This window comes from Sphaerodactylus townsendi, unplaced genomic scaffold (assembly GCF_021028975.2).
Source record: "Sphaerodactylus townsendi isolate TG3544 unplaced genomic scaffold, MPM_Stown_v2.3 scaffold_24, whole genome shotgun sequence".
NCBI classification, from domain to species: domain Eukaryota; kingdom Metazoa; phylum Chordata; class Lepidosauria; order Squamata; family Sphaerodactylidae; genus Sphaerodactylus; species Sphaerodactylus townsendi.
This window is the reverse complement of record NW_025950407.1, coordinates 1,070,699-1,096,154: the sequence shown is the minus strand read 5'-3', so window position 1 is coordinate 1,096,154 and position 25,456 is coordinate 1,070,699. Positions and strand designations below refer to the sequence as shown.

Genomic DNA, 25,456 nt, shown 5'->3' with positions numbered 1-25,456 from the left:
CAGGGTGCTTCAGGTCTTGCATGCTGTATAGGAAGTCAGTTATATCTCTAACATTCAAACCGTGGGGTTTTTTTATACTGGCCATACCACAGTTCTCCTCTCTTTCCACAGAAGAAGTGGAGTCAGAGAATGTAATGAAAGAGCATTGTGTGAAGGAAAAACAAGATATATATTCAGATGAAAAGGACAGCAGTGAATATTGTGATGCCCTGAAAAAGGAGAACCCATATAAATATCTGGAGTGTGGCAAAGACTTCAGTGAGAGTGGACGCCTTATCTCCCATCAAATCGTTCACAGGGGGGAGAAACAACACAAATGCCTGGAGTGTGGAAAAGGCTTCCGTAAGAGGGCACACCTCACTTCCCATCACAACACACACGCAGGGGAGAAACCATATAAATGCCTGGAGTGTGGAAAAGACTTCAGACGCAGTAGAGAACTTAATTCACATCAGAGAATTCACACAGGAGAAAAACCCTACACATGCCTAGAGTGTGGAAAAGCTTTCTGTCAGAGTGGAAACCTTATTTCCCATCAAAGAATTCACAGAGGGGAGAAACCATACAAATGCCATGAGTGTGGAAAAGGCTTCAGTCGCAGCACAAATCTTACTAGACACCAGAGGATTCACACAGGGGAGAAACTGTACAAATGCCTTGAGTGTGGAAAAGCCTTCAATCACAGCACAAGTCTTGCTAAACATCAGTGGATTCACACAGGAGTGAAACCATACAAATGCCTGGAGTGTGGGAAAGCCTTCAGACGCAGTGGACACCTTAATTCCCACCAAAGAATTCACACAGGAGAGAAACCATACAAATGCCTGGAGTGTGGAAAAGCCTTCAGTTGTAGCACAAATCTTACTAGACACCAGAGGATTCACACAAGGGAGAAACCATACAAATGCCTGGAGTGTGGAAAAGCCTTCAGTCAGAGTGGAAAACTTACTTCCCATCAAAGAATTCACACAGGAGAGAAACCATACAAATGCCTTGAGTGTGGAAAAGGCTTCAGTTGTAGCACAAATCTTACTAGACACCAGAGGATTCACAAAGGGGAGAAACCATACAAATGCCTGGAGTGTGGAAAAGCCTTCAGTCACAGCACAAGTCTTGCTAAACATCAGTGGATTCACACAGGAGAGAAACCATACAAATGCCTGGAGTGTGGAAAAGCCTTCAGACGCAGTGGACACCTTACTTCCCATCAAAGAATTCACACAGGAGAGAAACCATACAAATGCCTTGAGTGTGGAAAAGGCTTCAGTTGCAGCACAAATCTTACTAGACACCAGAGGATTCACACAGGGGAGAAACTATACAAATGCCTGGAGTGTGGAAAAGCCTTCAGTCACAGCACAAGTCTTGCTAAACATCAGTGGATTCACACAGGAGTGAAACCATACAAATGCCTGGAGTGTGGAAAAGCCTTCAGACGCAGTGGACACCTTACTTCCCATCAAAGAATTCACACAGGAGAGAAACCATACAAATGCCTTGAGTGTGGAAAAGGCTTCAGTTGCAGCACAAATCTTACTAGACACCAGAGTATTCACACAGGGGAGAAACTATACAAATGCCTTGAGTGTGGAAAAGCCTTCAGTCACAGCACAAGTCTTGCTAAACATCAGTGGATTCACACAGGAGTGAAACCATACAAATGCCTGGAGTGTGGAAAAGCCTTCAGTCAGAGTGTAAAACTTACTTCCCATCAAAGAATTCACACAGGTGAGAAACCATACAAATGTCTGGAATGTGGAAAAGCCTTCAGTCAGAGAAGAAATCTTACTTCCCATCAAATAACTCACAAAGGGGAGAAACCATACAAATGCCTGGAGTGTGGAAAAGGCTTCCGTGAGAGGGCACACCTCACTTCCCATCGAAACACACACACAGGGCAGAAACCATATAAATGCCAGGAGTGTGGAAAAGACTTCAATCAGAGTGGACAGCTTACTTCCCATCAAAGAATTCACACAGGGGAGAAACCATACAAATGCCTGGAGTGTGGAAAAGGCTTCAGTTGCAGCACAAGTCTTACTAAACACCTGAGGATTCACACAGGGGAGAAACCATAGAAATGCCTGGAGTGTGGAAAAGCCCTCATTCACAGCACAGGACTTACTAGACACCAGAGGATTCACACAGGAGTGTGGAACAGCCTTCAGTTGTAATGGACAACTTACTTCACATCAGAGAATTCACATAGGATTGAAACCCTACAAATGCTTGGAGTGTGGAAAAGGCTTCAGTCACAGCACAAGTCTTACTAAATACCAGAGGATTCACACAGGAGACAACCCATACAAATGCCTGGAGTGTGGAAAAGCCTTCAGTCGGACCAGACAGCTTCCTTCCCATCAAAGAATTCATGAAGGATGAAATGAAATAAATGCATAAGAAAGCTTTCCATGGGAGTAGAGACTTATTTTCATCAGAGAATTCACACTTTTATGAAGACTCCATATTAATGCAGTGGTGTTCCTGCCTAGGGACAGGGGGTACCCTATGTCCCTGGGCGCCCCACATTTGGTCACGTGGGGGGGGGGCGCCAACATTTCAGAGTCGTTTGTGTTCTAAAAAAAATTAAAGTGTTTTTTCATGTTTCGGCCTGCAGGGGGCGCATTTTTAAGGCTAGCGGCACCAAAATTTCAGGGTAACATCCAGGGACTGCCCTGATGATACCACCCAAATTTGGTGATGTTTGGTTTAGGGGCAGCAAAGTTATGGACCCCCAAAGGGGGTGCCCCCATCCCCATTGTTTTCAATGGGAGCTAACAGGAGATGGGTTCTACCCATTTGAGGGACCATAACTTTGGTCCTCCTGAACCTAACTTCACCAAACATGGGTGGCACCATAGGAATAGTTAACAGATGATACCCTGAAAATTTGGTGTCACTAGCTTTAAAAATACACCCCTTCCAGGCACCCCAAGGAATTTGCCTCAGATTCTTTGTTTTGCAGTGACTTTGCTCCATTGTAACCAATGGGGAATTTCTGAGTGTAGGGAGGCTGCACATTTTTGAAGATAGAGGCACCAGACTTTCAGGGTGGCTCCAGGAGGGCCTCCTGGTAATAGCATCCAGGTTTGGAGACCTTTGCTTCTGGGGGTTCAATTTTATGGGCCCCCAAAAGGCTTATTTTGTTTCCCCGCTCCTGCACATGAAAGCCTGTGGACTGAGTTCTCTCAGAACTCTCTCAACTCCCCCGCCCCCCCACTCCAGAAGCAAAGCTCACCAAGCTTGGATGCTATTACGCAAGGCCTCTTGGAGCCACCTTGAAACTCTGGCACCTCTATCTTCAAAAATGTGCAGCCAGCGCTTACACACTCAGACATTCCCCAGAATCTGCCAGGCTCTTCAGTAAGTTCTGTGGTGGGATCTTGCTCTGGGTGGAGGCATTTCCTGTAGCTGCTGGTGTGAGTCTCCTGAAAGGAACCAGCCAAATTTGCTAAAATGTGTGTGGAAGAGGAAAATGCTGTGGGTACCGAGTTGAAGGTGAACCTGATGCCCACAGCATTCGGCCATCACAGGCAAACCCTAGCAGTGCTGGCTTAGTTCCTTTCAGGAGACTCACACCAGCAGCCCTGCAGGAAATAAGTGCCCCTGCCCAGAGAAAGACCACTACCACAGTGCCTCCTGTTGAAACCTCTACCACAGAGCTGGGCATAACAGAAAGCCCCATTGAAGTCTATGGTGGGAAAAATAATTTTTCCCACCACAGAACTTGCTGAAAAGCCTGGCAGATTCTGGGGAATTTCTGAGTGTGTAAGCAGTGACCACACATTTTTGAAGATAGAGGCACCAGACTATCAAGGTGTGCAGGAGCAGGGAAACTTCATGTGCAGGAGCAGGGAAACAAAATAAGCCTTTTGGGGGCCCATAAAATTGGACCCTCAGAAGTAAAGGTCTCTAAGCCTGGATGCTATTAACTGAGTAGAGGTCCCTTCCTTGAGTCACCCTGAAAGTCTGGTGCCTCTATCTTCAAAAATGTGCAGCCTGCCTCAGAAATTCCTCATTGTCTACAATGGAGCAAAGTCACTGCAAAACAAAGAATCTTGGGCAAATTTCTTGGGGTGCCTGGAAGGGATGTATTTTTAAAGCTAGTGACACCAAAATTTCAGGGTATAATCTGGTAACTATTCTTATGATGCCACCCAAGTTTGGTGAAGTTAGGTTCAGGAGGACCAAAGTTATGGTCCCTCAAATGGGTAGCCCCCATCTCCTGTTAGCTCCCTGTAGTCGTGCCCGCGAAGTCACCGTAAGAACGAGACGAGACGCGGAGATATCATCTGGTGGAGAGAGCCAGCAGCGGGAGCGCGGGGGTCCGTGGTCCGTGTCTGGGTCTTATCCGCACCTGGGGACAAGGGCCCATTGTCCCTTTGTCTGGGACACCTGGTGGTTATGAGCCAGGTAGTTCATGACCTGTGACTCACCAGGGGGTGGGGGGCAGGGGAGCGGGTGCGACCAGAAGGCCGCAGTTGGGCCGGCATTCCAGCGCTCTACCTACGGTGCTGCTGGGTCAGCGGCTCATCCCTACATCTCCTCCTTTTTTACGTTTAGAAGGGAGGCCGAATCGTTGGGGGCGATTTAGAGGGACGCTTACCTCCTCCGCCGTTTGGCCAAGCTGGCCGAGTTGCTTGTGCAGCATGAGAACTTGGTTGCGATATAAGGGAAAGTCAAAGGGTTTCCTGCATACGTTACAGGCAAGAGCAAGCTCCAATAATAAAGCATACAATCAAACCAATGTAGAATTGAACAGTAGTACAGTATCTGGCAATTCACGCACTTTTACATAAATCAACAATAACAGGCAATCAATAACGGTACGATTATCTAAGGTCGTTCGACGAGGCTCCTGCTGCTCAGAGGCCAGAGCATCCAAAGCGGCTGAGGTAGAATTGGTGGACTCCGCAAGGGCACAGGCCAGAACGGCCGGTAGTCTTGGTGTTACAGGAAATAAGTCCGGGGACTCTCACAAGGGAAGTCGCGAGAGAAACATACTTTGCCCTGGCTAGAGCCGCCGCGTCGCTCCGGCAAAAGGGGGGCTGAAGAGAAGGGCGGAGCGGTGGCGGCGCGTGGGCTCCCGGGGTGGAGCCTGAGGCAGAACGATGGTGAGGCGGCAGCAGAGAGTCCTGGCAGGCAGATGCAACAACAACAAATAACATAACTCCTAAAATTAAGGCTTGCGATAACTTCAACGATCAGTTGGGTTACAGTACTCAATAATTCCTTCGGAGGTCGGCTCCAAAAGGCATCATATAAATGGAAGCAATAGGCATAGCTAAACAACACATAAGCTAGGTGATAAAAGGAAAAGGGGGGCAGCCCGTGGCCGCACAATTTGTCCAATGCACGGCTCTTGCTGTTTGGCCACCAAAGCCTTTAGCGTGACGACGGTAGAGTCTGTGGGTCTCTCAGGACCGTAGGGAGAGTTGTTGATAGTCTTTAGCGTCACAAGTTCAGTGACTCCCATGAGCAGGGTTGTGGGAGAAGGCATATTCCGCTAACGATCAGGTGGCTGAGAACAGCGGAAAGTTCCAAAGGTTAAAATCCTGCAGGGGGTGGCCGATTGTCACCGGTGGGGGGCAGCCGCGCAAGTCGATGCTGATGGCTGTGGAATCCGCAGCAGTAGCTGCAAAGGTGGCAGCTTTGGGGTTCTTGGGCGTCTTGAGGCAGACCTGCCGCTGCGGACGCCTCCGGGTTAGACGCCGTCGCTCCGACGCCTCCGTAGGTCATCCGGGCCTTCGGGCTGTTCTGGTGCTGGCGGCGGATCTGTCGAGACTACGGGGCGGGGCTCTCCAGGGGGGTCCGTCCCGTCCCCGTGGTGGGGCCTGTCATCGTCTCGTGTCGCTCCTCGGGCTGGCCGGACATGTCGGGCTGGGATCCATAGGGGACCTGTAGGGAGAAGGACTGAAGCATACCCCCTTCCCCAGGTTATGAGGGGGGCCGGCCCCCGCCAGGCTCGGTCTGGGAGCTGACGGTAGTAGACTTTGGCGTGGGGGAGGGGTTCTGACTGCCTGAAGTGTCTTTCTACGGGGGTGATCTGCTGCCCAGAGGGTAGGGCAAGCAAGTTTAAATGGTTGATGGTGAAGAGCACTTTTGACACTGTCTGTTGGATGCGGCCTAGATGGGGGGGGGCGCCTCCCCTTTCTTTAGTTTGTTTAGCTAGGATTTCCTTAAAGTTGCGATTTGCTCTTTCAACGATTGCTTGCCCCGTGCTGTTGTAAGGGATCCCGTGTGTTAGCACGATTCCCCAGTTGGTGCAGAACTGGAGCATGGCTGCGGAGGAGTATGCGGGCGCATTATCCGTCTTTAGGCGGAGGGGGCGGCCCATGACGGTAATGCATGCGAAGAGGTGTTGGATGACGTGATTGGTGGTTTCGCCACGGAGTGGGGTGGCCCAAACGTACCCCAAGTAGGTGTCTACAGTTACATGCAGGTGTTTCCAGGGGGCCAAGGCAGGGACCATGGTTACGTCCATTTGCCACAAGTCATTTGCCAGGGCCCCTCTCGGGTTTACTCCGGAATCGGAGGAGGGGCCGAGGCGTGAGCACTGAGTACAAGATTTTACGATGGATTGTGCCTGGTTGAGGGGGATGCGACAGGACCAGGCGAGGGCTTTTGCCCCTTGGTGGAAAAAGTCGTGTGACTGAAAGGGGTCGGAAAAGAGGGTAGAGACGTGGGTAGCGTTATCCGCGCGCTGGTTCCCCTCGCTGAGAGGGCCTGGGAGTGGCGTGTGGCTGCGCATATGGCCCACAAAGTACCGAGAGGTTCTGGATGCCAGTAGATTCCGCAATGTTAGGAAGAGACTCATGAGGTTTGAGTCGATTCGGGGAGCGACGTAGGCTCCGGGTAGGTGAGCGATTACGTGCACTACGTATTGTGAGTCGACCAGGAGATTGAAAGGTTGAAGGAAAGTTTGGAAGGCTAGGATGGCCGCGGCAAGTTCGCTCCGCTGGGCGGAGGCTTGGGGCTGTGTGTAGGCGGTTTGCCACTGACCGTTTTGTTGAAAAGCGATGGCGCCGATGCGTTTACTCCCGTCGGCGAAGACGGTGGGGGCGCTCTGGAGTGGGGCAGAGGCTGCTAGAGGCTGGATGGGACAAGAGGTAGAGTGAAGGAGAGTGAAGCGAGGATCTGGGGGGAGGTGGAAGAGGACCTCCCCCACGAAGCCCTCCAGTGCCAGCTGGAGGGGTGAGGAAGCATTCAAAAGATGTTGGAACTCTGATCTGTTCAGAGGCATGACGATCTTTTCGGGGTCCCACCCGACCATCACCATGGTGCGTTGACGCCCTTGGTTGATAAGGTCCGCGTAAAGCTGGCCTGGGGTGGAAAGGTTTTTTGCGGGTACATGAGGCAGGTAGAGCCACTCGACCAAAAAGGTTCGTGGCGGTTGGGTGTATCCCAAGACTCCGGTCGGAAGGGGGGGCGTATCTAAGAGAAAGAGGGAGAGGGGTTGATCCTTGAGGGGGACTCGATCCACCCATCGGCGAGCCAGAACTTCCTTTACCGCTTGAAAGGCGTCCTTGTGCTTCTGTGTGAGTTGGATCTTTAGCGAGTGGGAGTAGCGAGAACAGGGGGCTGAGTAGAGGGGTGGTGAGGGCGAAAAAGGGACAGACCCAATTGAGGGTTCCGAGAAGCTGCTGGAGCTGGAGGAGCGTGGGCGTGTCTGGAATTTGCATCTCTGGTAGGATGGGGCGGAGTAAGAATGAAGGAGCTTGTGCCCCAGATACAGGAATGGCTCGTCCTTTTGCACCTTTTCAGGAGCGATATGTAGGCCCGACTGTTTTAATGTGTCGGCCAGCAATGCCACCCATTGCGGGGGGATGGTTGGTGCGGCGATCAAGATGTCGTCCATGTAATGGATGACTATGGCCTCGGGCGCCTTGGCGCGAAATGGAGCTAGGGCGTGATGAACAAAATACTGACACAAGGTGGGGCTGTTGAGCATTCCCTGGGGCAGTACCTTCCACTGGTACTGGTTGAGAACTGGCACCGTGAAGGCGAAGCGCGTCCGGTCCCCAGGGGAGAGAGGGATACAGAAGAAACAATCCTTCAGGTCAACAACCAGGACCTGATAGTCCGAGGGGATAAGATTAGGGTTGGGTAGGCCACACTGAAGAGGGCCCATGGGTTGGATGCAGGCATTTACTGCCCTGAGATCCTGGAGTAATCGCCATCGGCCACTCTTCTTCTTGATTACAAAGACGGGTGTGTTCCACGGTGATGTGGAGACCTCAATGTGGTTTGCGGCTAGCTGTTCCTCCACGAGCTGGTGCATGGCAGCCAGCTTCTCCCTGGGCAGCGGCCACTGCTCTACCCAAACCGGGGTTTCGGTGGTCCATGTGAGGGGGAGGGCAGTGGGGGTGGATTTATTCATTTCGGACTCTCCCAGGGTGACAGGGCGGACGATAGGTTGTCGTCTGAACCTTGGCGCAGCCTGTTTTTCCCCCTTTTCCCAGGTACGTAGGCAAGCCCCAGTTGGCCACTGATCAGGCCGCCCGGTTACTCCGCCGACGGCCATGTTGGTGTCAGTTGTACCCCGGTGGTTACCTGGGCCCTCGGTCTTTATTGAGCGGGCGGCGGGTTGCTCCCGGGGCGGGAGGCTCAGCGGCGCGCGGCTGGTCTCGCAAGGCTGTTCCTGCAGGACGTTTGCCCACACCAGGGTGTGAGCGGGTTCCGGGCAAGCAAAGTCAGTGGCCCCTGAAATGACGGATAGTTCCCACTTAGTGGCGGGGGCCTCGGGCGAAGCTGACCCGATGGGTTCTGAGGGAGCGGGGCTATCAGGCCGGGTGGGGGCGGCAGGGATTCCGTGAGGGAGCCCTGGGGGAAGGGCTTGAGGGGCGGACTCTGGTCCTAGGCTGGAGGAGCGCCCGGATGTGGGCCTCTCCAGCGGGCACGGGGAGCATCTGACCCTAGATCTCTCTGGGGGCCTCCCTCCTCTGGGGGGAGACCTTCCACCGTTCGGGCTGTGGGCCCCCCCGCCGGGCAGCCTGCACTCCTTACGGAAGTGTCCTGGTCTGCCGCAATTGAGACACTCGTCTTGGGGCTGTCCCATGGCGGCGAGGAGGGCGGTGGCTAGAAGGCCGGCTTGGTGGGCGAAAGACCCGATATCCTGGCAAACCTTGAGCATGTCGGCCAGTTCGGGGTTCCTACCTAGGCCTGTGATCGCTTTGCGACACTCGGCGGAGGCGTTTTCCTTAGCAAGGCGCTTAAGGAGTTTGCCCTGGGCCTCCTCATTGCCAACCTGCCTCCTGAGGGCCTCCTGGAGCCTGTTCACGAACTCAGCATAGGGCTCTTGGGGTTTTTGTCGGATGGTGGAGAAACTTTGGGTGGGCTGCTCGGCACTGGGGACCTTTACGAACGCCTTGTAGGCACAGTCAGAGGCGACAGCAAGGGTGGCCTCTGGCAGGACAATTTTCTCGTTGGGTTTAGCGAAATCGTCGCAGCCGTAGAGCTGCGCGGCGGTGTAGGCGCCGCCAGAGGCTGCTCCCCTGTTTATGCACTGCTGACGGAACTCGCTTTCCCAGATCACATACTGCGCGGGGTTCAAGAGCATGCGAAAGGTGGTTTTCCAGTCCTCCGGAACCATTAGGTGATTCCTCGCGACTGCTTCCAACATGCCTCTCACGTAGGGGCTAGTGATTCCTACGTCCCGCATTGCCTTGCGGAGCTCGGTGAGGATGTTATAACCTAGGGGGCGGTACTCGACAACTCGCCGAATGATGCCATCCTCCCCCTCGTTATCGGTGTAGTGGACGGGGCACATGGCAAGAATGTCGGCATCGTCTTCCGTCAGGGTTTCCTTCTTTTGCAGATCGTGACTAATACGCTCTGCTAGGGTTTTGAAACCCGCGCCATTACGTGGCGCTGACGGAGGTGCGGTGGCTTTAGAAAATGGAGGCGGTATGCATGGTGGGAGTGAGGCGGTCGGAGCCGCTGAGGATTTTGAAGGAGGCGGGGAAGCAAGGGAGGGGCAGAAGGAGTGACAGGCGCCCAATTTAGTGGATAGAGAAAAAAGTTCTGGGGTGAAACTGAAGCTGAAGGGTCGAAAGGAGGGCGATCTACGGCAAGGGAGCCATAGACCTCGCAGGCTGATGGCGATGCATAACATTGCCTCCACGCCAGTGAAGAAAGTGACATCGGGCGCCAGCGAGGCTCTGTGTGTGAAGAGTGCTACCGTAATGTTCTTCCCTACCTGCTTAAGATTCAATGTCCCCTTCTGGGTACCATGGACATTGAGCTTCAATCTCCCCAACCAGTTTGCGCGAGCTCCCTCTGCCTTTACCGAGACCCTGCCGCCAGCTAGCGCTTTCAATTCGCCTTTAACGTTGGCTTGTCATAAGCCCTGCTTTTGCAAGGCTCCCATACTTACTACCGTTGTTTCGCCGGACGAGAGATTGTCCTAGAACTCGGTTCTCCTGGATGCGCCGATCCAGCCGGACGGGCGACATACCGCCAAACGTGTGGTCTCCTGGATGCGCCGACCAGCGGATCGCCCGGTACCGCGGCCCTTTCCCAGGCGACGGTAAGCAGGGTGGAGGTTCGAGGATTCCCGGGTTTCGGCACCAGCTTGTAGTCGTGCCCGCGAAGTCGCCGTAAGAACGAGACGAGACGCGGAGATATCATCTGGTGGAGAGAGCCAGCAGCGGGAGCGCGGGGGTCTGTGGTCCTGGCAACTCTGCCGCATGCTAGTTTCCGGCACCTTTTATTAGGGTTCTAGTGGGGGCGTGTAGAAGGGTGGACCGGGGGGAAACCGGGAGAGCGGAAGACCGAGGGATCATCATGGGATACATGATCTCATCGGACTGCTACGTGCAGGAGGAAGTGTCCGCGTCTGGGTCTAATCCGCACCTGGGGGCAAGGGCCCATTGTCCCTTTGTCTGGGACACCTGGTGGTTGTAAGCCAGGTAGTTAATGACCTGTGACTCACCAGGGGGTGGGGGGCAGGGGAGCGGGTGCGACCAGAAGGCCGTAGTTGGGCCGGCATTCCAGCGCTCTACCTACGGTGCTGCTGGGTCAGCGGCTCATCCCTACACTCCCATTGAAAACAATGGGGATGGGGGCATTCCATTTGGGCGTCCATAACTTTGCTGCCCCTAAACCAAACATCGCCAAACTCAGGTGGTATCATCAGGGCAGTCTCTGGATGATGCCCTGAAATCATGGTGCCGCTAGCTTTAAAAATGCACTCCCTGCAGGCCAAGAAATCACCAAAAATACTCCCCGAAAGCCCAAAAACCTTGCATTCGCATTTGTTCATATTTGGGCAGGACATAAACGGACAATTTTTGTCCGAATATGCCCAAATTCCAGCCGAATCTGCTATTTGTTCCATCTGAATCTCCAACCCTCAAAAGTGATGCTGTTTCATTCAGGGACTATCTCCTTAAACAGGCTATCACTTTCAATTTTAGCTAACCGGGGACCCCAGATTCTCACTTTAAGGTAGATTTAAAAGAAGAATCTGAGCTCCCTAGTTTAAACACCATTGAAAGTGATGCTGTTTGGGGGTGGATTCCACTGGAGGTGTTTTGTGAGAGTGATGCTGACATTTGTTTAGTAAATGTTTTGCTGGGAGTGATTTGTGAGAGATTTACATGCTTAATACCAACTTGCACTGGCTTGGAGTTGTTTCTCAGGCTAACAACCTACCTCATAGGGTTGTTGTGATTAGGAAATTAGGAAAAGAGTTGGTGGGGAGAGAGCCATGTATGTTTTGCTGGGAGTGGGAGGTGTTTTGTGAGCTGGTGCAAAAAATCATTGTTTGGTCATGGTGGGGGAGGGTGGCCGCCCATACCCCGGGCGGCGGGGGGGCGCGCCAAACTCAGGCTTTGTCCCCGGGCGCCAGTTTGCCTAGGAACGCCCCTGTATAAATGCCTGGAGTGGGGAACAAGTTTCAGCTGGCTTTCACAAGTTACTTATCATCAAAGAAATCACATGTGAGAAATCATAGTAAATACCGCTAACTAGTCTCTAATTTCTGCTGCAATCTCCCAGATAGCATTTGGCTCAGACACTACTTTTTCGTGATGAACCCACCACTTCTACCATGAAAACACTGGCCGACAGTAACCTAAATATTCTCTATAGACTCCGTATTCAGAACCAATTGTTTCTCTTTTGGTTATTTTGCTCGAGATTACCTTTATTTGCTCCACTCCCTTCCTTTGGTCTTTTTTCTCTTCAGCCTTTCCCTCCTGAATTCTCAATCACTTTCTGTATTATACATACTTGGCCTGGTTTTCATGGAATCATAAAGTTGGAAGAGACCATTGGTGGCTTCAGTCCAACTCCCTGCCATGCAGGAACACACAGTCAAAGTCCTCTTGACAGATGGCCATTCAGCTTCTTTTTGAACACCTCCAAAGAAAAAGAGTCCACCACACTCCGAGGCAGCTGATTTCAGTGTCAAACATCCCTTTGCATCTGAAAATTCTATCGAATGTTTAGGTGGAATCTCATTTCTTCACGTGGAATGCATTACTCTATGTCCTAATCTCTGGATCAGCAGAAAACAAGCTTGCTCCGTTTTCAAGACAACATCCCTTCAAATATTTAAACATGGCTATCATGTGTTCCCCCCTTTATCTTTTCTTCTTTGGACTCTACATATTCTGCTCCCTAAGTCTTTCCTCATATGGCATGGATCCTGGACCATTTTGGTCACCCTTCTGTGGACACGCTTCAATATTTTTCATGCATTGTGGTGCCTGGTGCACGCAGTATTCCAGGTGAAGTCTGACCAATGCAGAATAGAGTGGTACTAATACTTCCCTGAGATCCAACCCATAGTGTTGATCCAGGAAAGTATGGAAAGCTGTTGGCCTTTTATGCATTGCCCCCACATTTCAATGGGGCTCACAGAACAGGGCCTCCTTGATTAATTCCATTCTGTTGTGGGCCAGATCCTTTTGTTACCCCAAAATGACAAACCCATGGACCCCAAGATCTGCTCTTCCCCATCTAACTCATTGCAGAACCCAGCAACTGGCATTTTTCCGGGGGTGGAAAGATTATTTTCCCCAGAATATCCTCTTTCCAATCAGATGAAGATTGGCCCTGAGTGGAGGAGGAAATTCTCTGTGACACCTACTGGAAAATAGAGCTCCAAATCTTCCAATCAGCATTTACCATTTGGAGTTGAAGTAAAGCATTCAAAAGAGTCCTGCTGGGCGAAAAGCAGATCTCTGGGGAAATGATTGAACAATGCAGGTTAAAATAACTTCAAAATTAAACTTGCGATAATATCTCTGTAACCAATAGAGAAAAATCAGACATTATTAAAATAATTAAACATGTGGGCTAGTTGGTGGTGGATCAAGTTTGTTATCATGATTTTCCCCTCAATGTTAATGTCTTTTTGGAGGGACAAACCCATGGGCCCCAAGATCTGCTCTCCCCCATCTAACTCATTGCAGAGCCTGGTGATCTTGGACTAGACATATTTCTCTGCAAACTCTCATTATATCCATTACTGATCCCTCACTGAGTGGTTGGAAGGTGGATGATCTAATTTGCAGAAAAATCTTCCTATAAATTTGTTACCACTGAGTGCAATCAGATTGGCCCGAACTTGGTTTACAGATACAATTTGAGGAAAGAGCGTCATACAAGAAGATGCTGCAAGATTTGTTTCCCAGGGCTTTCGGTGGGCGATGCACAGCAGGCGTTTTCTGGGTGGGGGCGTTTGGGGTTTCTTATTTTGTTTTGGTTTTAACTTGTAATTTTTTAAGCCACTGTGAGTCGCCTTGAGCCTCCAAGAGGGAAGGAAGGGCATGAATATTGTAATAGCTACATATGCCAACCATGAAGATGCCAGCTGGCCTGAAGCCTGCTCCTGTCTGCCTCTGGGTATCGTACAACAGCCCAGCACGGCGGGCACGAGAAAGAAGTGAACCCCACTGGTGCATGTTTCAAAAAACGGGGCAGATTAAATAGCAGAAAATGCAGGACCTGTTGCCTGGCCTTTGAGCCTTTGGTGACCCAGGAGGAGGAGGAGGCTCCCAGCAATTCCATTAATCTTCCGAAACCAGTTCCAGTCATCTGTTTATCTGGGAGATTATTCCGTTTGTGACCATCTCGAGGGATTTCATTTGGACACATGAAACTCTGCAGCGCTTTTGGGGGCAACAGCTGGCCTCTCCCCTGCCCCAAACCTCTGGACCAGGGAGGGCTGATAGGATACAGTATCTACATCTGTGTGTTTTTATGTTATGCACAGGACGTATAATATATGTGGACTGGCGGGAAAACCAACTCACACACACACGCATGCACCGAAGCGACATTCCTGCCGGTCTCCCAGACCACCATCCCCTCCCTGCAGAGGCCCTCCGAGAGGTAAAGGTCCTAGAGAGGCCGCGGGAGAGTGCGCAAACACTTCCTGCCCCTCCCGGAAGTAGCCTCTGATTTCCCTCCCGGTGATGCTGCTTGAATGGACGGGCGGGAAACGGGTGAGTTGCAGGAAGCGGGATAGGGGTGGGAGGGTCCCTGGGCCTCTTTGTGCAGGGAAGCCAGGAGGGCCCCGCCGGGGGTTGGAGGGCGGGATGCGAACTCGGCGCCCGGGGAGCCACGTGGTGGGCGGGAGAGGTGGGGGGTCCCACAGGCGCTTTCCGGAAGGAGACGCAGGAAAGGAGGGAGGGTGGGGCGGCTGACCAGAGGCCCCCGAGAGGTGGGTGGGGGTGGAGGTTTAAGTGGGGAAGGGAGGCTGTGGGGCGCTGGACCCCCAAAATAAGGAAGGAGAGCCCCCCTCCCCCCGGGAATCCCCGCTGGGGGAAGGAAGGAACCAGGCAGAGCTTTAGGGTCGCCCCCTGATGAGGCCGGCGCTGTTGGGCTGAGGGGGAGGAGGAGGCGTCTCTGGCTCCCAGAGCAGGAGGGGGGAAAGGGCAGGGGTGGTCCTACGCCTTCCCCCACGATCCAGGGCAGGAGCCAGCTCACATCCCAATTGGCCATGCTGGTAGGGGCTGATGGGAATTGTAGTTCCTGAACATCTGGACAGCCGCAGGTTCCCTACCCCTGCCTAGCTGCTACCAAGGCAGCTGCCGTTTTCCCTGCCTCAGCTACAGGAAAGTGTTTTTTGGGGGGTGGGGTGGCCCTTCCTCCTTCCTTTAAAAAACCTAACAGCTGTCATATTGTTTAACTATGTGCCTGTCAATATTCAGTTGCAGGTTTTGTAAACCAAGTTAAAACAAGCCCTGCTGCTATGTGGGCGGGGTGGGGGTGGGGCGGCAACTCTGGATCACAAAAATGTGGGGGGAAATTCCCCTGCTCCCCCCCCCCACACGTTTTGTTCTCATTCTTCTTTGTTCTTGTTAGTTTCCTACTGTTTGGGGCCTCTTTCTGCCCTGCTGCCTATTCGTGGGGAAGACCCTCTTCCTTCCAGGCTTTGCAGATGATCAAATGCAGTTGCTGGATCTCTTTCAGATCATCTGGGAAGTCCATCTCTGGCATGTGCATAAATCTGAGATCTGGTCCACGTGTCTAGGAGGGAGTTCTCACAAAGACTGACATGGTGGAGGGGGCGGGGAAAACATCAGGGCCTTTTTGTCTGCTTTTTCCACACGTGGATTGAAGGGAGCTTCACCTGAGACTGCGGATGGAGGAATGCATTTTCCCCTCTTAAAATTTCCCTTCCACAGAAACGCATCATGGCCAGTCGAGGCAGGGAGGGCAGGAACTATTTCCTTGGATGGCTAGTTTTCTGTGTGCGGGGAGATAGTCACCCCTTGCTGGCATCTGTCACCTGCAACTTTACATCAAGCAGTCCATCCCATCCCCTCAGGACACTGCCTGTCCAAAACCAGCATAGCCCCCTAAATGTGTGGGCCAGGATAGAGAGTATCGGCTTCTCTGAGTGGGGGGAGGTGTGGGGTAGCTTCAGGCATGCCGGGGTTCTCTGCCCCGGAGTGGATGTGCAGGGGTTGTAACGAGGGTGTATGAATGTGGGACCACCCCCAAATAGAGTGGCTCAGTGGGAGAATGATGACAGGTCAAACACTCCAGATCTTTCCTAGATCAAAGGTGGTCCCCTCAGTTGTGCCCCGAAGACATGATGGAGAGAGGGTCATTCAAAGAACTGGCACAGGAAACGTGTTTGTAGCACAAAAAAGGAATTCCCCACCCCTGTTATTTCTCACCCTCCCAGGCAAGAGTGAAAAGACGTACTTGATGCCTTCTCCGCCATCTCCTGTGATTGGCGAAAGGAAGAGAGCCACCATGCGGCCAACTCAGGTAAGGGGGGCGGGGGAGACTGGTCAGACATGCACGAGAGGGCAGGGATGGTTCCTTCTGTTCCAGGGCTCGCAGGATCGGGCTCCTTGCCCTTGGTTCTGGTGCTGCCAGATTTCAAGACTGCCCATGGTGACCTCCTTCGTTGTCTAGCATGGAAGGAGCGAAGAAGCCCAAGCCGGAACTATGAAACAAAACTGGACCATGAATTTCCTGTGTCAGTTACCGTGTGGAGATCTGTGGCCTCTTCCTCACAAGGCAGCTAGCCCCCTGCCAGGGAAGACAGCCCCTCTGGCTCCAGGATGCCCCCAAAGAGGGATGGGGGTGGGGGGCCAAATGTTCCCCCAGGGCTCTGCTCCCTTCCTCTTTGTGCAGCTGTTCCACTATTAATTAACCGTCTCTTAATATGAAGCGCATGGGACCACAACTCAGGAAGGATGTAGACAAGCTGGAGCGTGTCCAGAGGAAAGCAACCGAAAGGGTCCAAAATCCTTGCCCTGTGAGGAGAGGCATGTTTAGTCTGGGACAGAAAAGGTTCAGGGATTACATGATAGCCCTGCTTAACTATTTGAAGAGGTGTCATGTTGAAGAGAGAACAAACTTGTTTTTTGCTGCTCCAGAGACTAGAACACAGAGTAACGGATTCAAACTGTGAGAAAAGAGATTCCACCTAAACCTTAGGAAGACGTTCCTGATGGCAAGGGCTGTTTGAGAGTGGAATACGCTGCCTTGGAAGGTGGTGGAGTCTCCAGGCAGGGGTGGTTAGAACTGGCTTTAGCAAAGCCAGGTGCGTTCTGTTGTATCAATCGTCCTCTGAGCACAGAATCCAGAGCCTCGTATTGACTTCAGACATAGAACCTGACATATATTCCAAAAGGTCCACAATGTCTCGTTCTCTTCCAGCCGTCATGTTAAACAAGCCATTTTTTATGCTTTTCAAAATTCCAAAGGGACGCTTCAGTGATAACAAATCTTGCAAATGTGTGCATAAATTAGAGTGTTTAAAAAGACAGAGTTTAATTCTTTGAATATATTTTCTTCACTCATTATTGAGCCAGGGATTTTGTCAGACAGTCCTAGAAGTCACTGTCAGTTTTGTACAGACTGGCTTAAAAACATCCAAAATACTAAACTACAATCCTACGGTATTCTTCCGTTTCATAAACCCGATAAGCAGGAGCTTGCAGTCCTCGGAATACATAAAATTCATTGCTGCAGGGATTCTCTCTGGTCAGTGTTCAAGTCGCCTCCGGCTTTTTCTCCCTGCAGCAATGAATTGTAAGGCCAGGCAGCAGGACCAGAGGACAGATGCTGATGAGTTGCTAAAAAAGGCAGTGATTTCTTGATCCTTTCAGAAAGCCGGGCAGGAGGGGGAGAGGAGAGGGGCCACATCAAACCTTCAGAAGATTGTGCAGGTCTCCCTCTCTCATGCTTAGTTTTCGTTTCACCTGGTTTCAATCCAACTAGTTGTTGAACTGTGGAATTCCAGAAGCATCTCTGGAATTTAACCCCCAAATTAACAGAGTCGTAACAATGTGCAAGCATGTGTGTCGGGATGGAGATTGAGATAGAATAGCAGAAGAAAATGCTCATAATGAAAAGGACCAGGTGTTTGTTTAACCCACCTAAGGTCAGTAGAAAATGGACTAGTTTTAAGAAAGCAAGCAAGATGTTTGCTAGCTAGACCGGTTAATAAACCTTCCTTGATAAGGGAAAATACTTACAGCCATATAATTTGGCTTATAAATTAAATAAGCAAATCCTCGTTCCTTCGATGAGGAACAGATTTACCCTGGAATCCATCTCAATGTCTCTGTTTTTGGCTGTCCCACCCACAGACCAGCTTTCCACTGATGTAAAGAAATGTATCCTTCTTGCAGGATGGAGTATCCTTTGAAGAGGTGGCTGTGCATTTCACCACGGAGGAGCGGGACCTGTTGCGGCCAGCGCAAAGGGCTCTGTACAAGGAAGTCATGCTGGAGAACTTTCGGAATGTGTCTTCTCTGGGTGAGGATCCTTTTCTTCTTGGCTGATCCCAATAGTCAAGTCACAAGCCTTTATTGGCATAAAATAAACATACAAAATCAGCATACAAAATTTGCCCATTATTGCTCACAATTATAGACACTGGTACTAAAATACTAAATACTAAAATATGATATTAGATGTGAGGGCTTATTTGGCTGGGCATATTCTGATCTGTCACCCCTATTGATCGCCAGGGTTGATCTGGGTTCGATCTGGCTGGCTAGGCTGGTGTCCCCTACCTCACCTCACACGCCCATACAAAAGTGCTGCCCCTCTCCGGCTGCTACCGCTGGCCATGGAAGAGGACCACCCATCCCAGATAGAAGGAGTGTACCTCCGCCCTTCACCAAGGGTGGTGGTATACGTGATAGCATGCGCTCCCCCTGCTATGAACTCCTCCAAAACTGAAGCTCTGGCTGATCCCAATAGCAGATCTGTGCTACCCTCCATGGTCCTTCCTCTGATTTGGGAGGTCTTTGGGGTTTACGTTGCAGAGAGCAAACCCCTGCCTGGCAATGCTGTGTTGCACCACCTGGGAGGACATCAGAAGAGGTGTCAATGAGAAGGTGTCTCTCCAGTCTGGGTCTTGCCTTACCTGGACTGAGGTTGCTGTGGAGGGAACTTTGCCAGTGACTTAGTTTACAGCTAACATTTTCCTCTCAGTTTGGCAGGGATCACCAAAGAACTGCCAATTCTGGATGGATGATTCTTGGCTCTGTACTTTCTTCTATTCCATTCCTAATACTTGCCTAATGTGTAATTTTGTAATAGATGTAATTTTGGTGGTGGTTGTTTTTCCCCCCTGATTACAAGGTCTTCAAATTGCTAAGCCTGAGCTCATAGCTCAACTAGAAGAAGAAGAGGAGGTGTTTCTCAGGACCTTTGAGGAAGGGGAGAAACTACCAGGTAGCTACTATTTGCCCCTTGGGCCTGTACTTTGCCTGTGCTTCCTTTGAAGAGCAGGTGGATTTATATGAGGATTATCCTCACTGTTCGACTTTCCTCGGAGATTTATTTATTTATTTATTTATTTATTTGTTTATTAAACTTATAGGCCGCCTCATCCCTGAAGGGCTCGAGGTAGCTCACAACATGGCTGTTTTAATGAACAGCAAATCAACAACATAAAACTTAAATCCCTTAAAACCTATACAGCAATAAATTAAAACAGCAGTATTTTAAAACAAAATTGTTTAAAACAGGCGCCAGAACCAAGATTGAATGAGATGTGAATGTGGAGATGGTGGCTGTAGATCTGGAACCTGTGAAAACAGCCTGCTTCCTTGTACCAAGTCAGATCACTTATTCACTGTCCACCCTGAGTGTCAGTGGCTCTCTGGCAGGGCTGCTTCCCAGGCACCTGACACCCTTTCAGATGGAGATTGCAAGCACTGATCTGGGGGAATCTGTGGACTTTGTGGGAGGCTGCAGTCCGGACCCTTCTGAGATGATACATGATTGAGAACAGCTGCTCTTTCTGATTATGTGAAGTTCTGTTGAGACTGTCTGATTTCTCCAATCCATTTCTGTAATTATTTTCCATTCCTATCTCTCCCCCCCCCCCCCCCGGGTTTAACGGACCAGAGCCCTTCGGGGATGGGGCGGTATAAAAGTCTAATAAAATACATCTAATAAAGTCTAATTAAATAAATAAAAGAGAGAGAGGAAAAGTGGAGTTGGAGCCTTTGAGGGGGCTGCTGCTCCTTCATTTTAATACAAATCTGGGGGAGAGAATGTGGCTTAAACAACTTCAGGGGTGTCTTGCTGAGAATAGGTGGACGATTCATTCATGCTCTGGCCAGGGGGACATTTGTGAGTCAAACACCACAAACAGAAAATTTCCACAAGAGCCCCAGTTCCATCAACCCTCACTGACCTGGGAACAGAAATCAATCAAGCAAAGACTTTTTTTGCTGCCTAATATCAAAGTAATAGATCTGTGGCTTTTTTGGGGGGGTCCAGTGTTTTGATTTCCAGTTTAGGACTGTGAAGGATCTCATAGCCAGCAACTTCCCCCATGAAATCCAATGCTCCTTTTAATTGACACTGTTGTGAAACAGGCTTGCTTTTGGCTGGCAGGCCCTATTTCGCTCTCTGCACTCTCCCGGGAGTTGCCAACTTTTCCTGGGGAGGGCTAGCTTTCTCTCTGGGTAAACTGTTGCCACCACCTGATCATTTGAGGACAGCCTGCTGGGGAAGATCAGGATTTCCCAGCTTCCTTTCCAATTGCGAGGTCTCTGCCTCAGTTTCCCCTTGGTTCCCCTTTCCTGGGTTCCACAGGGTAGATTGGAGGTCCTGGAGGAAAAGCTGCCCAACCTTCCTCTTTCTCTTATTTAAATAGCGCATCCAAGACAGTGGGGGTACGTGGCACAGAGAACTCTATTCCACATCTAAGGTTTAAAAAGTATTTATTAAAAAATAAAACAATTGCCAGTATTTTTTAGCACGGCACCAGATGGAGCAAGGGTTTACGAAGCAAAGGAGATAAAAACGCAAATCCCCTGCCCCTATCTCTTATACATACCCTCGCTAGCAGTTGGTGGAAAGCAGTTCTTCAAGAGCTCACATTACCTGACTCAAGCACATGGTCCAGAAAATGGCTGCTGACTTCCCAGTTAAGGCAAGAGCTCTGCTCTCCTACAGAAAGACCTGAGAAAAGAGAGACCCTTCACTCCCAGCAATTTACCAGATCCCAGACCCCACCCTCCTTTGACCTGGTCAGGCTGGGCCAAGATATCTCTTCCCCCTTCATTTCCTGATGGTTCATCTGGAATCTCTAAAGTCCTCCAAATCTATGATACCGAAGGGGAGGAGGAAAGAAAAGGGGAGGGGGATGAACCATTTCTCCACAGACACCAACTATTATTATTATTATTATTATTATTATTATTATTATTATTATTATTATTATTTATTTATTTATTTATTTATTTTCTATACCGCCTCGATCCTCATATTCCCGGCGGTGAACAACATTCACTACAAATATCAACAGGAGCCAATGTGATAAACATATAAACACATAGCCTCCACCCCATAAAATAGCTTAAAAAACTCGCAGCAAAAAACCACAGCATAATAAAAGGGCGTCCGACCCCAATTTAAAACCCACCCCCATGATGGGGGATGGCAGGACCCCCCACATGAGGGGACCCTGACGTAACTGCCCTAGGGGCAGGGCAGCAGGCAACGCGGCACCATGTCAGCAGCTGGGATGACTCTAAAGGCCCGGTGGAACGTCGACAGTCTTACAGGCCCTTCCGCGGAACTCACCCAGGGTCCCGCAGAGGGGTCCGGACAGCTGGAGGAAGTTGGTGTTCCATCAGGCCGGGGCCAGTGCCGTAAAGGTCCTGGCCCGCGTGGAGGCTAGCCGTCAAAGATCATAGAGGGGCTGGGGCCAATTAGGTAAGTTGGCCTCTGCAGAGCCGCAGAGGCTGAAAGCGACATATGGGGCGATGCGGTCCCGTAAGGTATGAGGGTCCTTCCAGGTCACAGAAAGCCTTTAAAGGTCAAAACCCGTACACCTGGAAGATGACTCGGAATTCAACCGGGAGTCAATGCAGCTGCCGGAACATTGCAGGCTTGATGTGTTTCTCTGAAGTTAAGCCTCCTGTAGAGCAGGTATGCTGTTTTATGTTGGACCAGTTTTAACTTCCGAATCAAACGCAAGGGAAGGCCGGCGTACAGCGAGATCAGTCCGTATCGTGTGGTATTTCACAGGACCAGATTGCCATCCAGGATTCTGGAAATGGTTTTTAGACACAGGGCGCTTCAGTTCTTGCATGCTGTACACCAGGCAATTCAGTTCAGTCTCTAACATTGAAAACGTGAGTTTTTTAATACTGTTCATACCACAGTTCTCCTCTCTTTCCACAGGAGAAGTGGAGTCAGGGGATGAAATGAAGGAGCATTGTGTGGAGGATAAAGAAGATACATATTCAGATGGAAAAGACAGCACTGAATATTGCCATGCCCTGAAAAAGGAGAACCCATATAAATATCTGGAGTTTGGCAAGGACTTCTGTGAGAGTGGACACCTTATCTCCCATCAAATCTTTCACACAGGGGAGAAATCATATGAATGCCAGGAGTGTGCCAGAAAAGGCGTCTGGAAGAGGGAACACCTCACTTCCCACCGAAGATTTCACAAAGGCGAGAAGCCATATAAATGCCTGGAAAGTGGAAAAGGTTTCAGTACAAGTGGAAACCTAACTTCCCATCAAAGAATTCACACAGGGGAGAAGCCATATAAATGCCTGGAGTGTGGAAAAGCCTTCGGTCAGAGTGGAATCCTTATTTCCCATCAAAAAATGCACAAAGGGGAGAAACCACACAAATGCCTGGCCTGTGGAAAAGTTTTCCGCCACAGCATAAGTCTTACTAGACACCAGAGAATTCACACAGGGGAGAAACCCTATAAATGTCCAGAGTGTGGCAAACACTTTAGTGACAGTGGAAGCCTTACTTCACATCAGAGAATTCACACAGGAGAAAAGCCATACAAATGCCTGGTGTGTGGAAAAGCCTTCAGACGCAGTGGAAGCCGTGATTTCCATCAAAGAATTCACACAGGTGAGAAACCATACAAATGCCTGGAGTGTGGAAAAGCCTTCATTCACAGCACAAGTCTTACTAAACACCAGAGGATTCACACAGGGGAGAAACCATACAAATGCCTGGAGTGTGGAAAAGCCTTCAGTCGGAGTGACCTCCTTGCTTCCCATCAAAGAATTCACACAGGTGAGAAACCATACAAATGCCTGGAGTGTGGAAAAGCCTTCAGTCAGAGCACAAGTCTTACTAAACACCAGAGGATTCACACAGGGGAGAAACCATACAAATGCCTGGAGTGTGGAAAAGCCTTCAGTCACAGCACAAGTCTTACTAAACACCAGAGGATTCACACAGGGGAGAAACCATACAAATGCCTGGAGTGTGGAAAAGCCTTCAGTCAGAGCACAAGTCTTACTAAACACCAGAGGATTCACACAGGGGAGAAACCCTACAAATGCCTGGAGTGTGGAAAAGCCTTCAGTCACAGCACAAGTCTTACTAAACACCAGAGGATTCACACAGGGGAGAAACCATACAAATGCCTGGAGTGTGGAAAAGCCTTCAGTCGGAGTGACCTCCTTGCTTCCCATCAAAAAAGTCACAAAAGGGAGAAACCATACAAATGCTTGGAGTGTGGAAAAGCCTTTGGCCGGAGTGGAAAACTTACTTCACATCAAAGAATTCACACAGGGGAGAAACCATACAAATGCCTGGAGTGTGAAAAAGCTTTCAGTCGGAGTGACCACCTTACTTCCCATCAAAGAAGTCACAAGGGGGAGAAACCATACAAATGCCTGGAGTGTGGAAAAGCCGGTCGGAGTGGAATCCTTATTTCCCATCAAAAAATGCACAAAGGGGAGAAACCACGCAAATGCCTGGTCTGTGGAAAAACTTTCCACCACAGCATAAGTCTTACTAGACAGCAGAGGATTCACACATGGGAGAAACCCTATAAATGTCCAGAGTGTGGCAAACACTTCAGTGACAGTGGAAGCCTTACTTCACATCAGAGAATTCACACAGGAGAGAAACCATACAAATGTCTGGTGTGTGGAAGAAGCTTTAGACAGAGTGGAAGCCGTAATTCCCATCAAAGAATTCACACAGGTGAGAAACCATACAAATGCCTGGAGTGTGGAAAAGCCTTCAGTCGGAGTGACCACCTTGCTTCCCATCAAAAAAGTCACAAAGGGGAGAAACCATACAAATGCCTGGAGTGTGGAAAAGCCTTCGGTCATAGTGGACTACTTACTTCCCATCACAGAATTCATACAGGAGAGAAACCATACAAGTGCCTGGAGTGTGGAAAAGCCTTCAGTCAGAGTGGGAAACTTACTTACCATCAAAGAATTCACACAGGTGAGAAACCATACAAATGCCTGGAGTGTGGAAAAGCCTTCAGTCGGAGTGACCACCTTGCTTCCCATCAAAAAAGTCACAAAGGGGAGAAACCATACAAGTGCCTGGAGTGTGGAAAAGCCTTTGGTCAGAGTGGACAACTTACTTCCCATCACAGAATTCATACAGGAGAGAAACCATACAAATGCCTGGAGTGTGGAAAAGCCTACATTCACAGCACAAGTCTTACTAAACACCAGAGGATTCACACAGGGGAGAAACCATACAAATGCCTGGAGTGTGGAAAAGCCTTCAGTCGGAGTGACCTCCTTGCTTCCCATCAAAGAAGTCACAAAGGGGAGAAACCATACAAATGCCTGGAGTGTGGAAAAGCCTTCAGTCGGAGTGACCACCTTGCTTCCCATCAAAAAAGTCACAAAGGGGAGAAACCATACAAGTGCCTGGAGTGTGGAAAAGCCTTTGGTCAGAGTGGACAACTTACTTCCCATCACAGAATTCATACAGGAGAGAAACCATACAAATGCCTGGAGTGTGGAAAAGCCTTCATTCACAGCACAAGTCTTACTAAACACCAGAGGATTCACACAGGGGAGAAACCATACAAAGGCCTGGAGTGTGGAAAAGCCTTCAGTCGGAGTGACCTCCTTGCTTCCCATCAAAGAAGTCACAAAGGGGAGAAACCATACAAATGCCTGGAGTGTGGAAAAGCCTTCAGACAGAGTGATAGCTGTAATTCCCATCAAAGAGTTCACACAGGGGAGAAACCATACAAATGTCTGGAGTGTGGAAAAGCCTTCAGTCGGAGTGGAAAACTTACTTCCCATCAAAGAATTCACACAGGGGAGAAACCATACAAATGCCTGGAGTGTGGAAGAGCCTTCAGTCGGAGTGACCACCTTACTTCCCATCAAATAACTCACAAAGGAGAGAAACCACATAAATGCTTCGAGTGTGGAGCAGCCTTCAAGCACAGTGGCAGCCTCACTTACCATCAAAGAATTCATACTGGGCAGAAACCATAGAAATGCTAGGAGTGTGGGAAAGGTTTCAGTTCCAGTACAAACCTTACTTCACTTTGAAGAATTCACCCAGGGGCAAAATTTGCCTAGTGTATAAATCCTGTTGTCCCCGATGCTGAGGAAAAGTGTTGCTATTTGTGGAATGGATTTGCAGGTTTCGGCCTCATGAACCTGGCTAGTTCCACCAATCCATGCTTCAGGAGCCTCCAGGCTAGATTAATGTAACATGCTCTTCATGGGGCTGCCCTTGGAGACAATCTTGAAAC

General features: G+C 50.1%; 3 protein-coding genes across 8 annotated transcripts in view; all 3 read left to right on the top strand.

Moving 5' to 3' along the window:
* The first annotated feature begins 26 nt into the window (after window positions 1-26).
* LOC125425245 (zinc finger protein 91-like) overlaps window positions 27-25,456 on the top strand; it is a 42,314-nt gene continuing 16,884 nt past the window's right edge. For all 5 annotated transcript variants that reach the window (XM_048482811.1, XM_048482810.1, XM_048482809.1 and 2 more), the window contains exons 1-6: window positions 27-588; window positions 757-1,728; window positions 1,813-1,848; window positions 2,162-2,320; window positions 22,438-22,746; window positions 23,083-23,166. In XM_048482811.1, the coding sequence (XP_048338768.1) occupies window positions 135-588; window positions 757-1,728; window positions 1,813-1,848; window positions 2,162-2,320; window positions 22,438-22,746; window positions 23,083-23,166 (2,014 nt within the window). In that variant the 5' untranslated portion in view covers window positions 27-134. The remainder of the gene's footprint in view (window positions 589-756; window positions 1,729-1,812; window positions 1,849-2,161; window positions 2,321-22,437; window positions 22,747-23,082; window positions 23,167-25,456) is intronic.
* LOC125425246 (zinc finger protein 420-like) overlaps window positions 14,350-25,456 on the top strand; it is a 92,261-nt gene continuing 81,154 nt past the window's right edge. Inside the window, exon 1 of one of the 2 annotated variants that reach the window (XM_048482831.1) lies at window positions 14,350-14,456. In XM_048482831.1, the coding sequence (XP_048338788.1) occupies window positions 14,438-14,456 (19 nt within the window). In that variant the 5' untranslated portion in view covers window positions 14,350-14,437. The remainder of the gene's footprint in view (window positions 14,457-25,456) is intronic. The other variant, XM_048482813.1, reaches the window with a different exon arrangement.
* Window positions 23,183-25,303, top strand: LOC125425262 (zinc finger protein 420-like). The gene is made up of 3 exons (XM_048482860.1): window positions 23,183-23,208; window positions 23,546-24,171; window positions 24,256-25,303. The coding sequence occupies exons 1-3, from the start codon at window positions 23,183-23,185 to the stop codon at window positions 25,191-25,193; spliced, it is 1,590 nt and encodes a 529-aa protein (XP_048338817.1). The 3' UTR covers window positions 25,194-25,303.

What these genes read in the sequence shown, in the direction of transcription:
- LOC125425262 (XM_048482860.1), top strand. Translation starts at nt 23,183, where the DNA reads ATGCCTGGAGTGTGGAAAAGCCTTCA. An exon ending in GGAGTGTGGAAAAGCCTTCA is followed by an intron (nt 23,209 to 23,545) that starts GTCAGAGCACAA and finishes AAAAGCTTTCAG; the next exon opens with TCGGAGTGACCACCTTACTT. An exon ending in CCATCAAAGAATTCACACAG is followed by an intron (nt 24,172 to 24,255) that starts GTGAGAAACCAT and finishes AAAGTCACAAAG; the next exon opens with GGGAGAAACCATACAAGTGC.